The 17,319-nt window shown below is 40.7% G+C and overlaps 1 protein-coding gene across 1 annotated transcript in view; it reads right to left on the reverse strand.

Moving 5' to 3' along the window:
* The window catches only part of HERC2 (HECT and RLD domain containing E3 ubiquitin protein ligase 2), a 121,707-nt gene that overhangs the window by 78,647 nt on the left and 25,741 nt on the right, over positions 1–17,319 (reverse strand). Inside the window, exons 12-30 of the mRNA XM_015410976.1 lie at positions 17,029–17,186; positions 16,803–16,916; positions 15,943–16,194; positions 15,510–15,703; positions 13,487–13,687; positions 10,519–10,747; positions 10,304–10,428; positions 9,264–9,442; positions 6,667–6,851; positions 6,343–6,498; positions 6,040–6,225; positions 5,669–5,839; positions 5,471–5,574; positions 4,676–4,826; positions 3,407–3,621; positions 1,182–1,314; positions 957–1,084; positions 642–837; positions 234–370 (exon numbers count right to left, since the gene is read on the reverse strand). Of these exons, the coding sequence (XP_015266462.1) occupies positions 234–370; positions 642–837; positions 957–1,084; positions 1,182–1,314; positions 3,407–3,621; positions 4,676–4,826; positions 5,471–5,574; positions 5,669–5,839; positions 6,040–6,225; positions 6,343–6,498; positions 6,667–6,851; positions 9,264–9,442; positions 10,304–10,428; positions 10,519–10,747; positions 13,487–13,687; positions 15,510–15,703; positions 15,943–16,194; positions 16,803–16,916; positions 17,029–17,186 (3,214 nt within the window). The remainder of the gene's footprint in view (positions 1–233; positions 371–641; positions 838–956; positions 1,085–1,181; positions 1,315–3,406; positions 3,622–4,675; positions 4,827–5,470; positions 5,575–5,668; positions 5,840–6,039; positions 6,226–6,342; positions 6,499–6,666; positions 6,852–9,263; positions 9,443–10,303; positions 10,429–10,518; positions 10,748–13,486; positions 13,688–15,509; positions 15,704–15,942; positions 16,195–16,802; positions 16,917–17,028; positions 17,187–17,319) is intronic.

A 17,319-nucleotide genomic window follows, 5' to 3' on the forward strand; every position in this document is an offset into this window, starting at 1 on the left:
CCCATGTGTATTCTCACATACATGATTCCCCCACTCCCTTATGTAGAGGCTGTGGGGAAGCACAGTGGACACAAATGTGGGCCCTCAGATACAGAGTATCCAACCCACTCCTAAAAGGAACACCAAAATGATCATCATATGAACTGCCTGATATTCTCCTGTCACACATGCATGTTCCAGATGTATAAGGACTACTGTGAGGTTTATGTATATTCAGCACCAAGACACACTACCTTAGGAGATTTGACTGGCAAGGGTCTTTTATCAACTGTCACAGGGCTGTGGGATATGACACATGGCTCCTCCAAATCACTTCCCTCATTACCAATTTTGGATTCTTCCACGTCAGAAGATTCAGACTTTTTAGGAACTAGTAGCAAAAAGAAGAAGAAGACATACCATCACTGAGTACTCCAGTAATTCCAGCACAGTGTTTCAATTTATTTATTTATTTATTTATTTATAAGTATTTCTACCCCGCCCTACCCCGCAAGCGGGCTCAGGGCGGCTTACAAGGGGCATAGCCCATTCATAAAACCAATAAAACCATAACTTTTATATGCTGCAGGCTTCTTGCTTGAGAAAGAAACAAGTATCCATTACATTCCCCCAGAATAGTGTGTATTTTAAAACATTTTTACCTCTCTTCTTTCTTCTCTCTCTAATTATCTTCTGAACTACTCTTCGCCATCGAGGCAAAGAACTTAGACTTTTAAGCTTAGACATAATGGAGAGGTCATTGCATACTGCTGGACGCAATTCATTGAAGAGGAATCTCAAACGCTCAATGACAGGAGCACAGACTTCTTTATAAGACCTTCCTTGTTCCTGGTGAGTCTTAAAGTAATATGGCAAAAAAGACGCGTGTCATTAAGGAAACAAGCAAGACCGGAGAAGAGAAAAGGACTAAAACAGCTAATAATGCTGAAGAAACAAGGTACTTTTTTGATACTTACCTTGATCAGTGAACATTTTGCCTGGTAAACAACACGGCATACATCTGCTACAGATTTTGGAAGCGTTCGGTGTTTAACTTGGTCAACTCCTAGCATAGCAGGATGAACAAGAGACAACGCTATATGACCTTTATGAAGGAGAAACAGATCAATGTAAATGTCAAAGAAAGTATTAACGCTATTAAGGTAAGAACTGAAAAACACGTTTGTGCTAAAAACAGATACCTAAATCCTCATGCTTCAGCAAGCAACATAACAACAGACGTCCAACTTCTTCTACCGGGTGCTCTGGAGGAAATGTAATTGGCGTAGTCAAATGGCACTGTTTGCAGTACCGCTCCACTTGACATAGGAAGTCCTGAACATAAACATGTACATTTAAAAGAACATCACTACCGCCTAATAGTCCATGCACTGCAGTTTTAAATAAAATTATACAAATATAATAAATATTTAAGAATTACAAAGCTACTTCAGGCTAAGTAACTGATCACCATCTCAAACCTTATAACTCTGCTAACAAATTAACAAGTATCCCCAACTGTGTCCCAATTTTTCCTGTGTTGTGTGCATGATCCCCACCAGGTCAAGCCTAAAGACTCTTCTTACACATGCACACACATGGCCTTTCTTACACAGGCATACAGAAAATATAATTATAAACAGCGGGGACAGGGCCATGAAATTCAAGTGGCCCAGTGCCAGGAATTTAAAATAAAGGTTCAACCAAAGCAAAATAAATAAAATAAAATGAAAACATGAAAACCCAATATTATACAAAGTTTTTAGCCCCTTCCTGTTTAATACCCTACATATCCCTCTGGGACAGCTAATCTAAATTTCCTTGTCCTTCCACTACCTTCTTTCCTCATCTTTTGGGGTATTAGCCCAGGGGTTAGTATTTCTTTATTTTTTAAAATTTTATTTCTCAAATTTCTACCCCGCCCTCCCAGCCAAGGCCGGCTGAGGGAGGCGTACATAAAATCAGCATATATTTGCAATAAAACAATTAAAACATTTAAAACAATGCTAAAACTAGTCAACAATAACACAGTAGGTGCTAGTATTGTTGTTGCTGGATCAACGATGGCTACCATATTAGTTCTTCCTTCCCATAACCGGCTCCTAGGTCTACCTGAGGTGTCTTTCAGGCGGTTGGCACAGGCTGATGTTATAAATTCCAGAGACAGCAGGGTTCTCTATCCCTCTTGGAACTATACTAGATGAGCACAGTATGTGGGAAACTAACAATAATCACTTGAAGGCTTGACATACAGCCCTGTTTTCACCAGTTATGAGAGCCAGTTTGGTGTAGTGGTTAGGAGTGTGGACTCTAATCTAGGAGAACCGGGTTTGATTCCTCACTCCTCCACATTGCAGCTGTTGGTGTGACCTTGGGTCAGTCACAGTTCTCTCACAAACAGTTCTCGAAAGAGCTCTCTCAGCCCCACCTACCTCACATGGTCTATGTGGGGAGGAAAAGGGAAAGGAGATTGTAAATCACTCTGAGATCTCTTTGGGTAGTGAAGGGCAGGGTATAAATCCAATCTCTTCTTCTCTTCTTCTAATTCATGATTGTCTCATGAATAAGGCTAACTATAGCAGAACATTACTTGAAAGCTGCCTAATTCTACATTGTAGAGAAATAAAACCACCAAACAGTGCAAAGAAGAAACATTTTTTAGAAGAGGCAGCCAAATGAGCAGCGTGCTTCAAAATCTCACACGTTTTATTTATGCCCGTCTAGCACTACTTTACAGTTTTTAAAAAACCAGCAGCAGATGCCATTAGCCTATTGCTTGGCATAGTCAGGGTATGAGAAGGATGAATCAAGCCTGCTGCTGCTGTTCCACCGTGATCAGCAAATAGCATGGAACCAGGCCAGAACCAGCCATGCCTCCAGAACTGAAAGGAGCAGCCAGGCAGAGAAAGAACAGACAGATGCCTGGAGGAGAAACAGAACGAATACTGGAGGGCAGACGTCGGCCCTTTACCTGACTTGCAGCACTGCTCCCTACATTGTTCAGGTTTCCCTATCTACAGTGACAAGCAGAAACACTTCCCAAAGATCAGACCACCCACTCAGCAAACCATACAGCTTCCATAAAGAGCCACATTGCCAATTAACTTAAGACCCTACTGGCTGTCAGCTTTTGCAGAGAATCTTACTATACCACTCTTCTGTTCCCGTTATTGCAGGGATAAGCAGCTCCTATCCTTCCTTGGTCACATTTAAAAAAGCAATAACCTGCAATCAACTCCCACTTTGGACTCTGAGAAGCAGTGTGGAGATCCTCTCCAATGTGCTCCATAATCTGATGGATTCTTCTAACGTGAAACATTTCCAGATTCCGGCTGGCTGAATGCCACGACCTTTTAGACAAGTTGCCATGGCCGTGATAATGGAAGGGAAAAGTCTCAAGTTTGCCAGCCCCTGTCATTAGTATTACCTTCACAGTGTGATCCTGGATACTGTTGTCTGCTATAGCTTGCAGAAATGGTTGTGAGTGGTCGCTCAGGGTCAGTCGATGAGAATACAGTTTTGATTTGTTAGGAGTGGTATTACCAGGACAACTGCAGTGGTCTTCATCCTTTTCCTCATTGTAGCTGTAATGTATTTGGCTGGTTTGCAAGCCTCCAGAGAAAATAGAAGACTTCAGCCATTCTACCAAAAGAAACAAAAGTACATTGAATGGAAAATCTAGTCATACTGCTTTAACTATTCTGACTTGCTACATAGGTGACAATGCCATTCTCCATTTTAAAAAATATTTAACTATTCAGAACATGACAGGGGTATCGTCAAAGTTACATGAAAGACCAGCACAATTTTTTTTTACAAAAGTCCTTCAAAGATCTTTATATTTGTGGCAGTACCCATCTTGAGCCTGTTACAGAGGAGACAGATTAAAAATGCCTTACATCATTTTTGCCTCAAGCCATTTACAATAATTATTTTTGTTTACATTACCGTAAGTGTATTGCTTTATCCTGGGTTAGACCACTAATCCAGTACAATCTACCAAGATGGCAGCAGGTCTCCAGGCTCTTGGGCAGGGTTCTCTCCCAACTCTACTATCCAAGATTATTTTATTTTAACCTGGAGATTCCAACGACTGAACTTCACAAAAAGGATGCAGTCTACAAGTAACACATAGCCCCCACTCCACTACCCTTACCAAGGACTCCAGTGTAGCCCACATTCTGAAGACTGCCCCTTTATTAATCTTTCACTCAGCCCTGCACTTAGCCATTCATGCATGGATAATTCCTGTTATTTTCCATACAAGGTGCTTTTGTGTCATAAATATATACTAATGTGCAATAGGGCAATTATTTTCCAAGGATGGCAAATTTGTATACACAATTACATTACTAGCTTTCATAGTCAAAGACTATCATCATACCAAAAGATTTCATGAAGAGGTCAATTTGTTCAAGGTTAATTGACCCCTGGCTTCTCTGTTTTCACTTCATTGCTTTAACCTGCAGTGATTTTCCCTGCACATACAGAGACATTGCTGTAACATCCTTGGTCTGTTCTGAAGTTTCAAATTTCTCCCAGAAATTGTGTGACTTTATCTTTATCAGAGATTACAGCTGTCATCTGACCAGAGTGGCATTCAGTGACAGGTCCACAAAAACAGGTCAAAGCCCACCACATCTCCAAACTTTTAATATGTTAAATATATATTTAATTAAAGTAAATGTATTCTTACTGGCACATTCAACCTCCACTGGAGAAAGCGGCGTACTCATTGCAAGGTAGGAAGCATGCAGTCCAAGAAGAAGCCCTAGGTTTCTTTCGGTATCTATGAGAGGTGATGACAGACTACCAATATCCGGGGTAGTGATTACTTCCTGGTCAGGCTATAATGGAAGCAACACCAGGTTTAAGATTAAAACCAAGTCTCCACAACCCATCAGACATTATTAATGACCAGCAAAACTGAATTCTATTTGCCTGAGATTTTTCGGACTCTGGAACATATTGGGGATAGGAAAGAAGGTTGCGGAAAATGTTATTAAGGGCCACAGAGAGCAGCTGATAGTTGTATTGTGAAAAGTCCTTCCCCGCAGTCTAAGTTTTACATCAGCATACTGATCCAGACAGAAAGCAAGAGATTAAACACAGGTTTTTACTTTCTTATCTGCAAGTAAAAATATCAGAATTTGCTTTAAAAATGAAAATCAATATCCTCAGGATACTGCAGAAGCAGCATATGATGCCAAAGTCCACATACTGTGGAACAACTGCACAGAGTCCAGGCCCCTGACAGTATTATCTGCTACGTATTCAGGATCTTTCAACCGGCAATGCATCAAAGCAGATATTTTCTGTAAATACACACTCACGCACACTTGCATCAATCCCTTAACCTAATGAGATCTTCACAACACCCCTGGTACAACAGAAGAGGTAGAAACAGGTCATCCCCTAAGATTTGTGTCCCCACATTCTGAAAGACAGGAAAGAACTACATAAACTGGAGACTGCTTCCCTTAAGTTTTACCTCCATATACTGGCCAACACAGAAGGCATGCATTGATTCTCTTGTATCTTCAAACTGCAAAGCGGCTTCCAAAGCAACAACTGGGTCCTCTCCTGCAAACTGAGCTGAAGGAGAAAAATAATCATTCAGAAGGCGACTCAGAAGGAAGTGCTCAAGCAAATGTCCTCTGTATCTATTTGTTAGGGAAATGAATCTCACCAAGTATGCTGCTCCCAGTTAATGACTGAGTTTGGAAATCCTTAATGTCATACACTTTGCCATCAATCACAGTCCAGAAGCCGCCATCTTTATTGTGGTTCTCCAGATCAGCTTTCCGTATAAGTGTGACTTCCTCATTATTCCTGCAATTCTGTCCTGTAAAGAAGGAACCTAACAGTTGAAAGAAAATATTATGTTATTTCTATGGTCCACAAAATGTCATGAGAATTCCAACAGTATAGTCTTTCTTGTGACAACGTGTCGTAACCTTAAATTCTTAGACTATACACTTCAGAAAGTACAAACATAAGCTAAAATTTATGCACATTTTTTTTAGCAAGTGTTATAAGTATTTTCATGTAAGAACCTACCCATAATTCCAGGCCAAGCTAAGTCTTCATTGTCGTCTCTCTCTTTTCCAGGAGCCAAATGATTAAATCGATCCAGATGTTCTAACAGGCCAGCCAGCAAAGGAATTGCACCAGCTTCCTGTATTAGCCCAGCATTCTTACTGAGGAGGAGTACAATAGATACTACTAACTCTGGAAGGAGTACTCCTAAGAGAAAACAAAATGTTCTGCATAAAGAAGTAACTTATGTATGCATTCTCGTTAACACATTGCCATTTAGATCTCTCTAGTATTTGCTCAACAGTGAGCATGACAAACCTATACCTGTTAGGTCTCCATCCACAACACGAGATACTTCTGCAAAATGCCTATGAGTAGTGGATGCAATGCTAGTTGCTACAGGCAGTATGTCTCCAATGTGTGTACACAGAAGGGCTGTGTATTTCTTCAGCAGAGAGCCAACTCCAAGAAGCTCAGGACCTGTCAGAAAGGAGGAAAGGAGAATGCTAATTCCGGAGACACGGCATTTAACCATATTTAAAATTCCAAGAAAAGCAGCCATTTAAATAGCTTTTTTAATCAGAGGATTTTTTTAAAGTAGCATGCTAGAAACAGACATTTTGTAAACAAAAAAATTTAATATCTTACTGTAAGTAATAGGGATCTGACCAACACCATCGTCTGGATACAGCTTACTAACGAGTAAGCGCTGAAAACGTAGCAGCAAGTCTAAAGAAGCAGACCTTTCCTTATTGCAATGTTCATGGTCCAAGCAGGAAGAAATGCGACGGGCCACATCTTTAAGTTTAGCTATCGTTTGTGAAGCGATGTTCCTGATGGGAATGACATTTTTAAAGAAAGTCTTTTTAAACCTCTCTCAATAGTACATAGCCAGGTGAATACTGACTAAGCTTTTGTTCTGCCTTTTCTTGCAAGTCAGAAAGCACAAGCATTTGGATAATGATTGCAAATGCAGCTCCATGTTTACAAATAGCCTGTTTTTTCTTAAAATGATCATTATATAGCTCTTGCAACCCCCTGCCCCGCCCCAGTCAGTGTTTTTTGGAAATAACAGGGATGACTACATAAAACACTGGAAAAGTACTGCCCTGAAATGTTTCATAATAATATAGTCTTACAATTTTACAGTAATGTTGGATACTTGCTGTTGGGTACTTTACGATATCGGTCAGGATCCAAAGAGCTACTTAGGGCAAGACCAACAGCTTGGCTATGGCCCAAGGTAATAGCAAACTCACTTTCCCTCTCACCATATCATAATCTGCTTCTGAGAGTCCTTTCACTTTCAAAAGCCGTTTTCCATGCAGCTGGAGAATATGTGACTATGATTCCCCAAAGATCCCTTTATCTTTTTCTTGGCTGGGCAGCCCCTTTTCTTTCTTCATTGTTTTTCTGTCTGTCCCACCCAGTTGTTTAAATGTATATAGAATTATGTGACCCAGTCTAGGGATCTGAGGGACCAACTAAAATCCTTCTTTTTCTTAGTATGACAATGGCACATGAGAGGCTGATGGTAGTTCATCACTAACAAACAATTTTATTTTACTTATGAGGGGAAATGGTCAGGAAAGTAGAAGGTGAACAGGAAACAGGAATGAGGTAACTTTGTACAGACATAATAGATAGTTTGCCACAACCACGTAGCTTATCACAACCACGTAGCTTTTTAGTTATTCAGACAGGTCCAAAAACTTGAGGATATTCCTTGACAGTTTCTGCTTCAATAAACAAGCATTAAGCTCTTGTCTCCAAGACACTTAAGTTGGTGACGGAAGGAACATTCACACAAGTTCTAGTTTCCCTTCTTAACCACTTAATAGGGATCATCCCCCTTCACTAGGAGATATTTCCCCCATAATGGATAGGGACCCCCCCCCCTTTTCTAGGAGTTATTTCCCTCAGGCTTGAATGGGGATCCTCCTTGATCCTCTCGCTCCCTTAGCCTTCCTTCGTTCCCAGCCAACTGTCAGATCTTAACTGTTCTTCTCAACTGACACTCTCAACTGTAAAATTCTACTTGAGTCCCCTGTCACTCAAGCTTCTCAGACCGGGTTTAAACATTAACCATTTACTGTCTGACACAGTGGCTATTTGAAAATACAAGCCAAAAGCACTCCTGAGCATACTAGTAATCAGAAACACAATTCTTTGAATCCATGTCACATTTTCTATCGCATGAGAGTGACAGGTTCTTGGAGACAGCCAAGTTTTTAACAAAATCAAGTGTTCCATAATGTGTAATTTAAAAAAATTACATCTTTCTTTGTGAGTTGTACAAAAACAAAACAGACTAACATGACTACCCCCCTTGGACGTCTACCATAGTGGCCATAGAACTATTCCTACTGAGGTATGCTAATATTTGGATTATTACACATACCAGGCAGATACACAATACATGCCATTTTTAGAACAGCTAGGCTGTAACCTCTGTTTTTAATCTTTGCACTTTAAAAAGAATACTGTAGGTAAAGACAATGACATATACATTTCGAAAGTTTGACCAGTTACTCCAAAGTGCTTCCTTTAAGAACATAAGAACATAAGAGACGCCAATGTTGGATCAGGCCAAAGGCCCATCCAGTCCAACACTCTGTATCACGCAGTGGCCAGAAATACCAGTGCCTTCAGGAGGTCCACCAGTGGGGCCAGGACATTAGAAGCCCTCCCCAAGCACCAAGATGACAGAGCATCACTTGCCCCAGAGTCCCTTTACTTTCAGTTCATGAGACATACAACAATCACACATGACTATCTGAAATTACTCAGATTTCAAGTCATTTACAGTGCAATTCCAAGGAGCGTTACTGCGGCCTACACCCCATTGGAGTAACTTTTCTTAGGACTGCACTAGTAGTCACCTACATTGTTCATTTATCTAATTTAAGTGCCAAGACACTGCTCATACCATCTGTACTAATACCTGCTGTGTTCCACCTATGGGTCTGCTCTGAGGAATCTAATTTCTTTGCAAGATTTCATAGCATCTCTACCATCATCTTAGGGAACTTTTATTATGCAGGTTAGCAACATAAAATGTGGCACCTTAAACAGACATGCTCATAAATGCATGCTCCACAGTACTGTTTCTCCCTGGTGCACCTCTTGTGCCTTAATTAATGCCCATTAAAAGTTCAAAAAGGCAAAGGAGCAAAGTACAAAACAAAATATAGTAAGATAAAATGAAAGGACAATGGCTCAGGCACAGCCTTGACGAAAACTACCTTAATAATTGCTGAATTAGTTGCACTAGAGGTAAACTTTGTTTTCCTGCAGATTCATAAATCCCAGTATTAATAAGGTCTTTGTCCAATGGCGTTCTGCTCCTATGAAGTGACGATGCGTTTGCTTCCTGCTCATCAATTTCCTTTTCTTTCTGGGCTTCTTTTTTTGCCTCTATGTCCTACAAAATTTAAAGTTCACAGTAAACATTAATTTTCTTTCTACAACACAGTTTAATGGAATTGTGCACTGAATAAGAAATATAATGTTTGGCCAGAGAAGACTGAACTAATACTGGCTTGGATCCACCAGAGTGTTTCTACAGCCAGAAGAATCTCTACCCAAACAGCATGACTTTTCCACCTCTCCCCTCCTGCTGCAGCCTGAGATGCCCCCTAACATGCTGTTTCTCAGAGTATTCTGGGCTGCATCAGGAAGTGAGAAATGAGAAAGCTACAGTCCACAGGCTGAAATCCTTCTATGCACAGAAATACACTGGTAGATTCAAGTCAATGGCTTGTGTCCTACGCAAACCAAACACAGCGGTGCTTGTGTAACGATATTTTATCATCTCTAGGCTTCTACTACAGCTTACCACATTTATGGGATCCTATTTTTGGGGTCAGTTGACCCCAGAAACAGAATGGAACAAGGGAGAGGGAGGGAAAACTTGTGAAGATCAGTAACCCCCTTCGGTCCACATAAATGCCCTCCACCAGCTGAAAATTAAGTTAGCACGTAAAGTTATGTTTCCACAGCCAGCACACACAGTAAATGGCTACTATTTCCCCCTAGTCTTTGTGACCCAGAGTTCTAAACCATGCTGAACTCCACACTGAGAGCCTGATCCTCCTGAACATTCTATAACACCCCACACATACTAATGCACTATATACCTTGCCCACTCATGCCGTAAAGAAACTATATTTATGGTCCAGACTTTTACCACTAAATGAGGTTTATTTGCAACAAACTTACTTAATAGATCTTGCCAACTATTTTGCTTTTATTGCTTCTGTACCAATACACAGTGAAAATATACCTGGATTTCTGCAGTGATAGCAGCATTCAGAGCAGACTCTAGACCTCCATCAGCCATCAAGCTTCCAACCAACAGATCAATCATAAATCTACGACCAGGACTTACGTTTGTTTCATTCCCTGAAACTGAAAATATATAAAACAGTTACTTGTCTGGAAACAAATGCTTGCATGTCAGCATTAGAATCCTTCAATATTTTCCCTTCTGAAACATACCTGCACTAGGCAACAGTGCTGACAGAGCCCTAGCTCTTTCCTCGGCAGTTGGGAGCAACACAGACCACCCACTCTGCAACACTGCTTGGGCAGCTGACTGTACAGTGTTCAGTACACCAGCATTACTGGCTAAAGTGACCACTATCTGTTTTAAACTGTTCAGCAAAACACTGCCCAATCCCAAGCCAAGACATTCTGGGTCTACTTGGTGACTTATTGCAGCATGCAGCTGAAAGACAAAAAGACAAAGTTTAATTGATAGTAGTAAAAATGAAAGAAACTGAGCCCAAACAGATAAAACCCATTATTTCACAGTATTCACAGAGAGCTGCATACAGCTGGTGGAGATTAACAGCTTGCCATCACAGAATATGTATTTTGATTGTTAATCAGTACATGATAACAGAAAAACTCAAAGCAGTAAGAGCACAGTAAAGTGAACAGGGTTGATTCAGGTGGGTAGTGGTGTTGGCCTGAAGCTGCAGAACAAACGTTCGAGCCCAGTGGCACCTTTAAGACCAACAAAGTTTTAATGCATAGGCTTTTGTGTACACGCACACTTCTTCAGATACACTGAAATAGAAGTTACCAGTCCATACATACAGGTAGAGGGTGAGAAGCAAATTAGCATAAGCATAATAAAAGGTGTTTAAAAGATGCAAGGACCAAACTGGAATAACAAGCTTCGTTTATATGGTCATCATTTGTTTGGGTTTAATTCCGGGGTGAAACATAGTGAAGGAAATAAATACATCAAAATTGGAGATACATGGGCAGATGTACCCTTCGTCATTGTGGAATGCTGAGAGTAATTACCTGAGACCCTGTTTTTATACTCTATCCATCTACGTTCCTTCCATCTCCTCTCAAGTGTGGAGGTAACTTTACAGCAGCCTCTACTTTGAGGTGGGGTGACTGGCTACCTGGCTGTGCCATGTATATCTCCTCAGTTCCCATACCAGAGAAATACATTCAAACTACGCTACATCCTACTATTCATTACAATCACTATTCCAATCTATTATTCCAAATAAGAAATAAAATAAAATACAGAGGATGTATAGCCCTTCCTGGTGAGCATACAGACATAAGGACTGAATGAGGTTAAGCATATGAGATAAGAAATCAACACCCCTGTTAAGTCCTGGGGGTTCCACTGTTTCAAGTGTTGTAGTAACTTGTAACTCAGCAATTTCCCTTTCTGAAACTTTGAGGTCACCCACTGAATGTCCTGGAAGGCTGAAGTGTTCTGCTACAGGTTTCTCAGTCTTGTGATTCTTGGTGTCAGATTTGTGTCCATTTATCCTTTGGCGTGGGGTTTGACCTGTCTACCCTATGCAGAGAATCGAAGGGCACTGTTGGTATTTAATGGCATATACAATATTAGAAGATGAGCAGCATAAACCTGAGACGGTGTAGTTGATATTATTAGGCCCAGTGGTTGTGTTGTCTAGGTGTATGTGGCAGCAAAGTTGGCCTCTGGGTTTATTGCAAGCTCTGGCACCAGTGGCCATGTTAAAGTTAGATGTTGTTTTATTGTGGGTGAAGAGCTGTTTAAGATTGGAGGGCTGCCTGTGTGCAAAAAAGGTTTGCCCCCCAGTGCTTGTGAAAAAGAACTGTCATTATTCAGAAGAAGTTGTAAGTCATTCATGATGCGTTGAACTGTTTTGAGTTGAGAGCTCTATGTGACTACTAGTGGTGTTTGGTCATTGTCTCTTTAGGGCCTGTCTTGTAACAGGCTTTCTCTGGGTATCGTTCTGGCTTTGTTAATCTGTTTCTTGACTTCATCAGGTAGATATTTTAGTTCTAATTCAGTTTTATTTCTTATTTGGAATAGTAGATTGGAATAGTGATTGTAATGTAATGAATAGCAGAATATAACATAATTTGGAATGGTAGATTGGAATGTAATTCTCTGATCTGGGGACTAAGGTGATATACACTGCACAGCCAGCCAATCACCCCACCTCAAAGAAGAGAAGGCTGTAAGTTACCTCCACGCTTGGGAGGAGACAGATGGAGTGTAACAGGGTCTCAGGTAATTACTCTCAGCATTCTACAATGAAGAAGGGTACATCTGCCCATGTATCTCCAATTTTGATGTATTTATTTCCTTCACTATGTTTCACCCCGGAATTAAACCCAAACAAATGGTGACCGTATAAACGAAACTTGTTATTCCAGTTTGGTCCTCACATCTGTTAAACGCCTTTTATTATGCTTATGCTAATTTGCTGCTCACCGTGTACCCATATGTATGGATTGGTAACTTCCAGTTCAATGTATCTGAAGAAGTATGCATGCACATGGAAGTTTATACATTGAATAAAACTTTGCTGTAGAAAAGAGCACGAGTTCAGCAGAACCTTAAAAGACTAACATAATACATGGCAGGGTATGAGTTTTTGTGAGTCACTGCTCCTTTATTCAGAACTTGCTAGTCTTGAAGGTGCCTCTGGACTCAAACTCTGAACAGGGTTGGTTTGGGTAAATTAAATTCAAACACCACTTCTGGAATTAAGCCCTGGCTATGGGATGGGCACACTAACAGGTAGACTGTAAAACTGAAGTAACAATGACCTTACTGTCACAGGAGACAAGTGATAACAATGTTCCCTCTAAGCTGTGGAGTCCTGTGAGCAAAAATTCTACTTTGTGAGCTACAGCATTAAAGTTGTGAGCAGGCAGGTGATTTGGCTACTGCATAAATTAGTTTGCTCTTGACTGGAGCCATCGTTCCTGAGCTAAGACAACAATGTGTGATCCGGAGGCTAAAAAACTGTGAGCTAGCTCACACCAACTCAGCTTAGAGGGAACACTGGTGATAAGGATTGTAAAGCATTTTGCACAATATCATAATTACAGAAAATAGCATGATTGTGATCTATTTAAAAACCAGAGCTAATATTCTAATCATTTGGGTCTGATTTTATTTAGGACTCTTTCAACTGACTGAAATGCAACCTACCTGTAGCCTTAGAAGGTTCAGGGTAGCTACAGCCATACATTCTTTCTCCTGTGGAGGCGGCCAGTCAGAAGTGCCATCCATTCCTTCCGTCACTTGTCTCAATAAGAGATCCAGTTGTTCAAATGTCATTGGACAAACATCTACCACAAAAGGTACACGCAAACCAATAGACCACTCTGAACAAGAGGACCAGGCAAAGCTCTAGAACAAAGTACACAAAAATAGTTAAGAAAAATCTAGGATTAATGTAAATATTGTCCAGAGGAAGTTTTAAATCCAATTGCCATAATCAAACATACCTCCCTTAACAACTAACATATTCAAAAAGAACCTAAAGCTAACATTTTGGGAAAGTAAACAGGTACTGAAAGTCACCCAGTTAAGGGAAACTTGCTGCAAGTAGAGGAAAGAATTATGTGAGGGATGGCTACCGTTCTATGCATGCTTACCCAGCCTGTTCAAAGACTGGATCACCTCTTCCCACTGCTGGGCTCAGAACACAGAACAGAATTCCCCAAAAGCACAAGTTTTCCCCATCTCCACCAAGCGTAACAGTTCCTACGTGTGATGAACAAAAGTCATATAATGGAGGCTTTTGGCCTCAAATACTCTTTGTGAATCTTTCTGTGAACTTTTTTCCTGCCACTCTCACAAGGCAGTTGCTGCAAATGTCAGTCTGGAAAGAAAAATCATGTGATGTACAGGGACAGGAGGATACTTTGTAGGAGAGCATGAGTGGTGTGGTGGTTAGATGGTCAGACTAAGATCTGGGAGACCCAGATTCAACTCCCCGTCCATGGAAGCTTGCTGGATGACCCTGGGCCAGTAATACACTCCAGCCTAACCTATCTCACAGAGCTGTTGTGAGGATAATAGGGGAGAAAAGAACAATGCAAACTGCTTTGGGTCTCTGTGGGGGAAAGGGTAGGGTATACAGGAAGTCAATAAATCACACAAAATGGCATCTTTGCATAAAAAAGAAACTCCAAGGAAACACTCTTACAATTGAGCATTACATGTATTTGCATCCTTAGTTGACCATCTATGTCCTAACTGAATCTTCAGTATTCTCGAATGAAAGACAGAGAGGAATTTCAGACAGGCGATATATTCCGGAAGAGGACCGGTTCCCAAACGGTTTCCGGTCTGTCATTTCAGACAGAACCGTTTGAGAACCGGTTCCCTTCCGGAATATATTTGTCATTTCATACACAATCACTTCTGTCCCATTTAGGAAACGGGGCTGAAGCATTTTACCTGTCGATGCGCTTTTTCCCGCCGTTTTTCGCCCGCACAGGCAATTTCCACTTTGTTTTTTTGGACATTTGCTTTATAGCATTATAGCGCTATAGCGCTATAACGGAATAGCATTATATCAATCCCATTGGAATGCATGGAGTGTTTTGTTATACTGCTATAGCGCTATAGCGCTCTAAAGCGAACGTTCAAAAAAAACAAAGCTGGTGATCGCCCGCACAGTCGAAAAACGGCGGGGGGAAAGCGGGAAAAAGCGGTGCAGTCTGAAATGGCAAACCGCTTCAGATCCAGCTCTTTACCAGAAGGGGAAAGCCATGTGTGAAATGGCAGCCCTATACCGGTTCACTTAAAAACGGATCATTACTGGCTTGAAACCGGGTGAAACTGGGTAATGTGAAATTCCCCAGAATATTCCACAATAACCACCAATTGGTACAAAAGGCCAGAACACACAAGATATTACTATAAAACAAGCATATTAATATTAATAATTTAATAAGCAAAGAAAATGAGTTAGAATATCCAGTACTAAAATACTACTAGAGTATATATAATACGGACATACCAGAAACTTACAGCACAACCCTAAGCAAAGTCACATCCCCTCTAAACCCACTGACTTCAGTGTACTTAGAAGGATGAAATTCTACTTATGACTCCACTGCTAGTGTCCCCTAGTGATCTATCCCCACACGCTGCAACTGAGTAGAAAATATGCCTGAATCAGTCCCAAAAATAGATATATGAATGCTAAGCAGAAGCCTACCTGAGCTGGCCCACAAGCAATACCAACAATGTGCTTGGAATCTAACCCGGGAAGAGCAGTAGGCTTGGGTTTCGTGATCCTCAGGGTGTCAAAATGCTGGCATTGATCATTGCTACCCCAGCTGTATACTTCACTGTCTTCTGTGAGTGCTAAACAATGTGTAGATCCGGCTGCTACATCTATTACTTTTTTCCCTGGAGGAAAAAACACACATGTCACACACAAGTGATGGGAATGGGCAACATTAAAGCCAAAGTCAAAACGGCAGGTTAATTTTAAGTCTAAAACTGTTCAGCAAAGCAAAAATTTAGCAAGCAGCACCTGAGTTTGTTCCATCGGGAACCCAAATATGCAAACCAGCCTCTCTTCAAGTTAAAATATATATATATTAAATTACAATTAAAAAAAAAATAGTAGGAGGCTTTTCACCTACCTTGCAAACCTTCAAGCAGTTTGGGATAGCGAACATGTTCTTCTGTTCCATGCCCAAGCCTCTGATTGTCACCCTTTCCCCAGGAGTAGACCTGTCCATCTTTTGTTAGAGCCACTGAAAACTGACTCCCACAACGCACTTTAACAACATCCAAGTCTTGCAGTTTTTCTATCAGTTTGGGAGTCTTGCAGCCATCACTGCCACCTCTACCTAATTTCCCATAATCTCCATCACCCCAAGACCACACTTGACCTGGAAAAAGGAGATACCTCATCAGAAGTTACAGTAATCTTGTTGTTTAGACCTTAACAAAATAAAGTTACAGGAATAGGGAAGTGTTGGGAGGCAACACTTTCAGCAATTTTTCTATCAGTTTGTTTTAAAAAGTTCACAACTTCGTTGAAGTTTTCCATAAATAAATAAATAAATAAGTGAGTGGTTGGATTATTTAAATCTTATATACTTAACAGAAAACACAACATACCACGATGCCTCCACCACATATATTTGGTTGACCCAGAAATCCATGAGAAGACCATGGGAACTGGATGCAACATAGGAAGCTAAAACTCTAGGGGAGATATGTGTTAACTGCACCATCCCCACCACCACCACCACCATCCTGACATGAGTGGAAGTGCCTTCCACTGGCATACAAAATTCTTTGTAACCAAACCAGATTGTTCAATATATTATGGAATTCTCCTGTAACAGTTTCTCAGAACTGCTGAGGGCATCAATTGTGTCAGCTGTACTTGGCTCCCAGAATTGCATACAAATTCAAAAGAAATAGTTTCGTGATCATTCCAAGCGCAACTAAAACTGGCAGACCTAATTATGTTCTTGCTTGGGCCACTAACCATTTTCAGTCACAGCAAGAGTCTGAGCGTCACCACTCCCACAGGCCACATCAATAACCTTGAGTCCTTTTAGCCCCGTAACTAACACTGGGATTGTCTGATCTTCACTGGAACCTTCAGAACAAACAAAAACAAAAATATATGTTACACTGCTCTAAGTTAGTCTGAGTCAGATTTAAGCTCTATAACTTCATAACATCAGTTAGGGAACGAACTAAAAACGTACCATGGCCCAGTCTGCCATAGTTCCCTCGACCCCACGTATATAACTCTCCTTCAGCAGTGATTGCAGCACTGTAAGTGCTTCCACATGCAATATGTATGACATGCTTTCCAGCCTGCTTCCCAGACAGAGCAGAAATCACCTTTGGTTCTTCTAAAGGTCTATTCAGAAAAGAGAAAAAAAATACAAATATTTCAAAAGTGATCAGACTTCACTGTTCATATAAATTACATGGCAGAATTACTTATTTTTGAAGATGATGGAATTAAAAGAAACACCAATTAAAGCATTTTT

This window comes from Gekko japonicus, unplaced genomic scaffold (genome assembly GCF_001447785.1).
Source record: "Gekko japonicus isolate JY-2015 unplaced genomic scaffold, Gekko_japonicus_V1.1 scaffold244, whole genome shotgun sequence".
NCBI classification, from domain to species: domain Eukaryota; kingdom Metazoa; phylum Chordata; class Lepidosauria; order Squamata; family Gekkonidae; genus Gekko; species Gekko japonicus.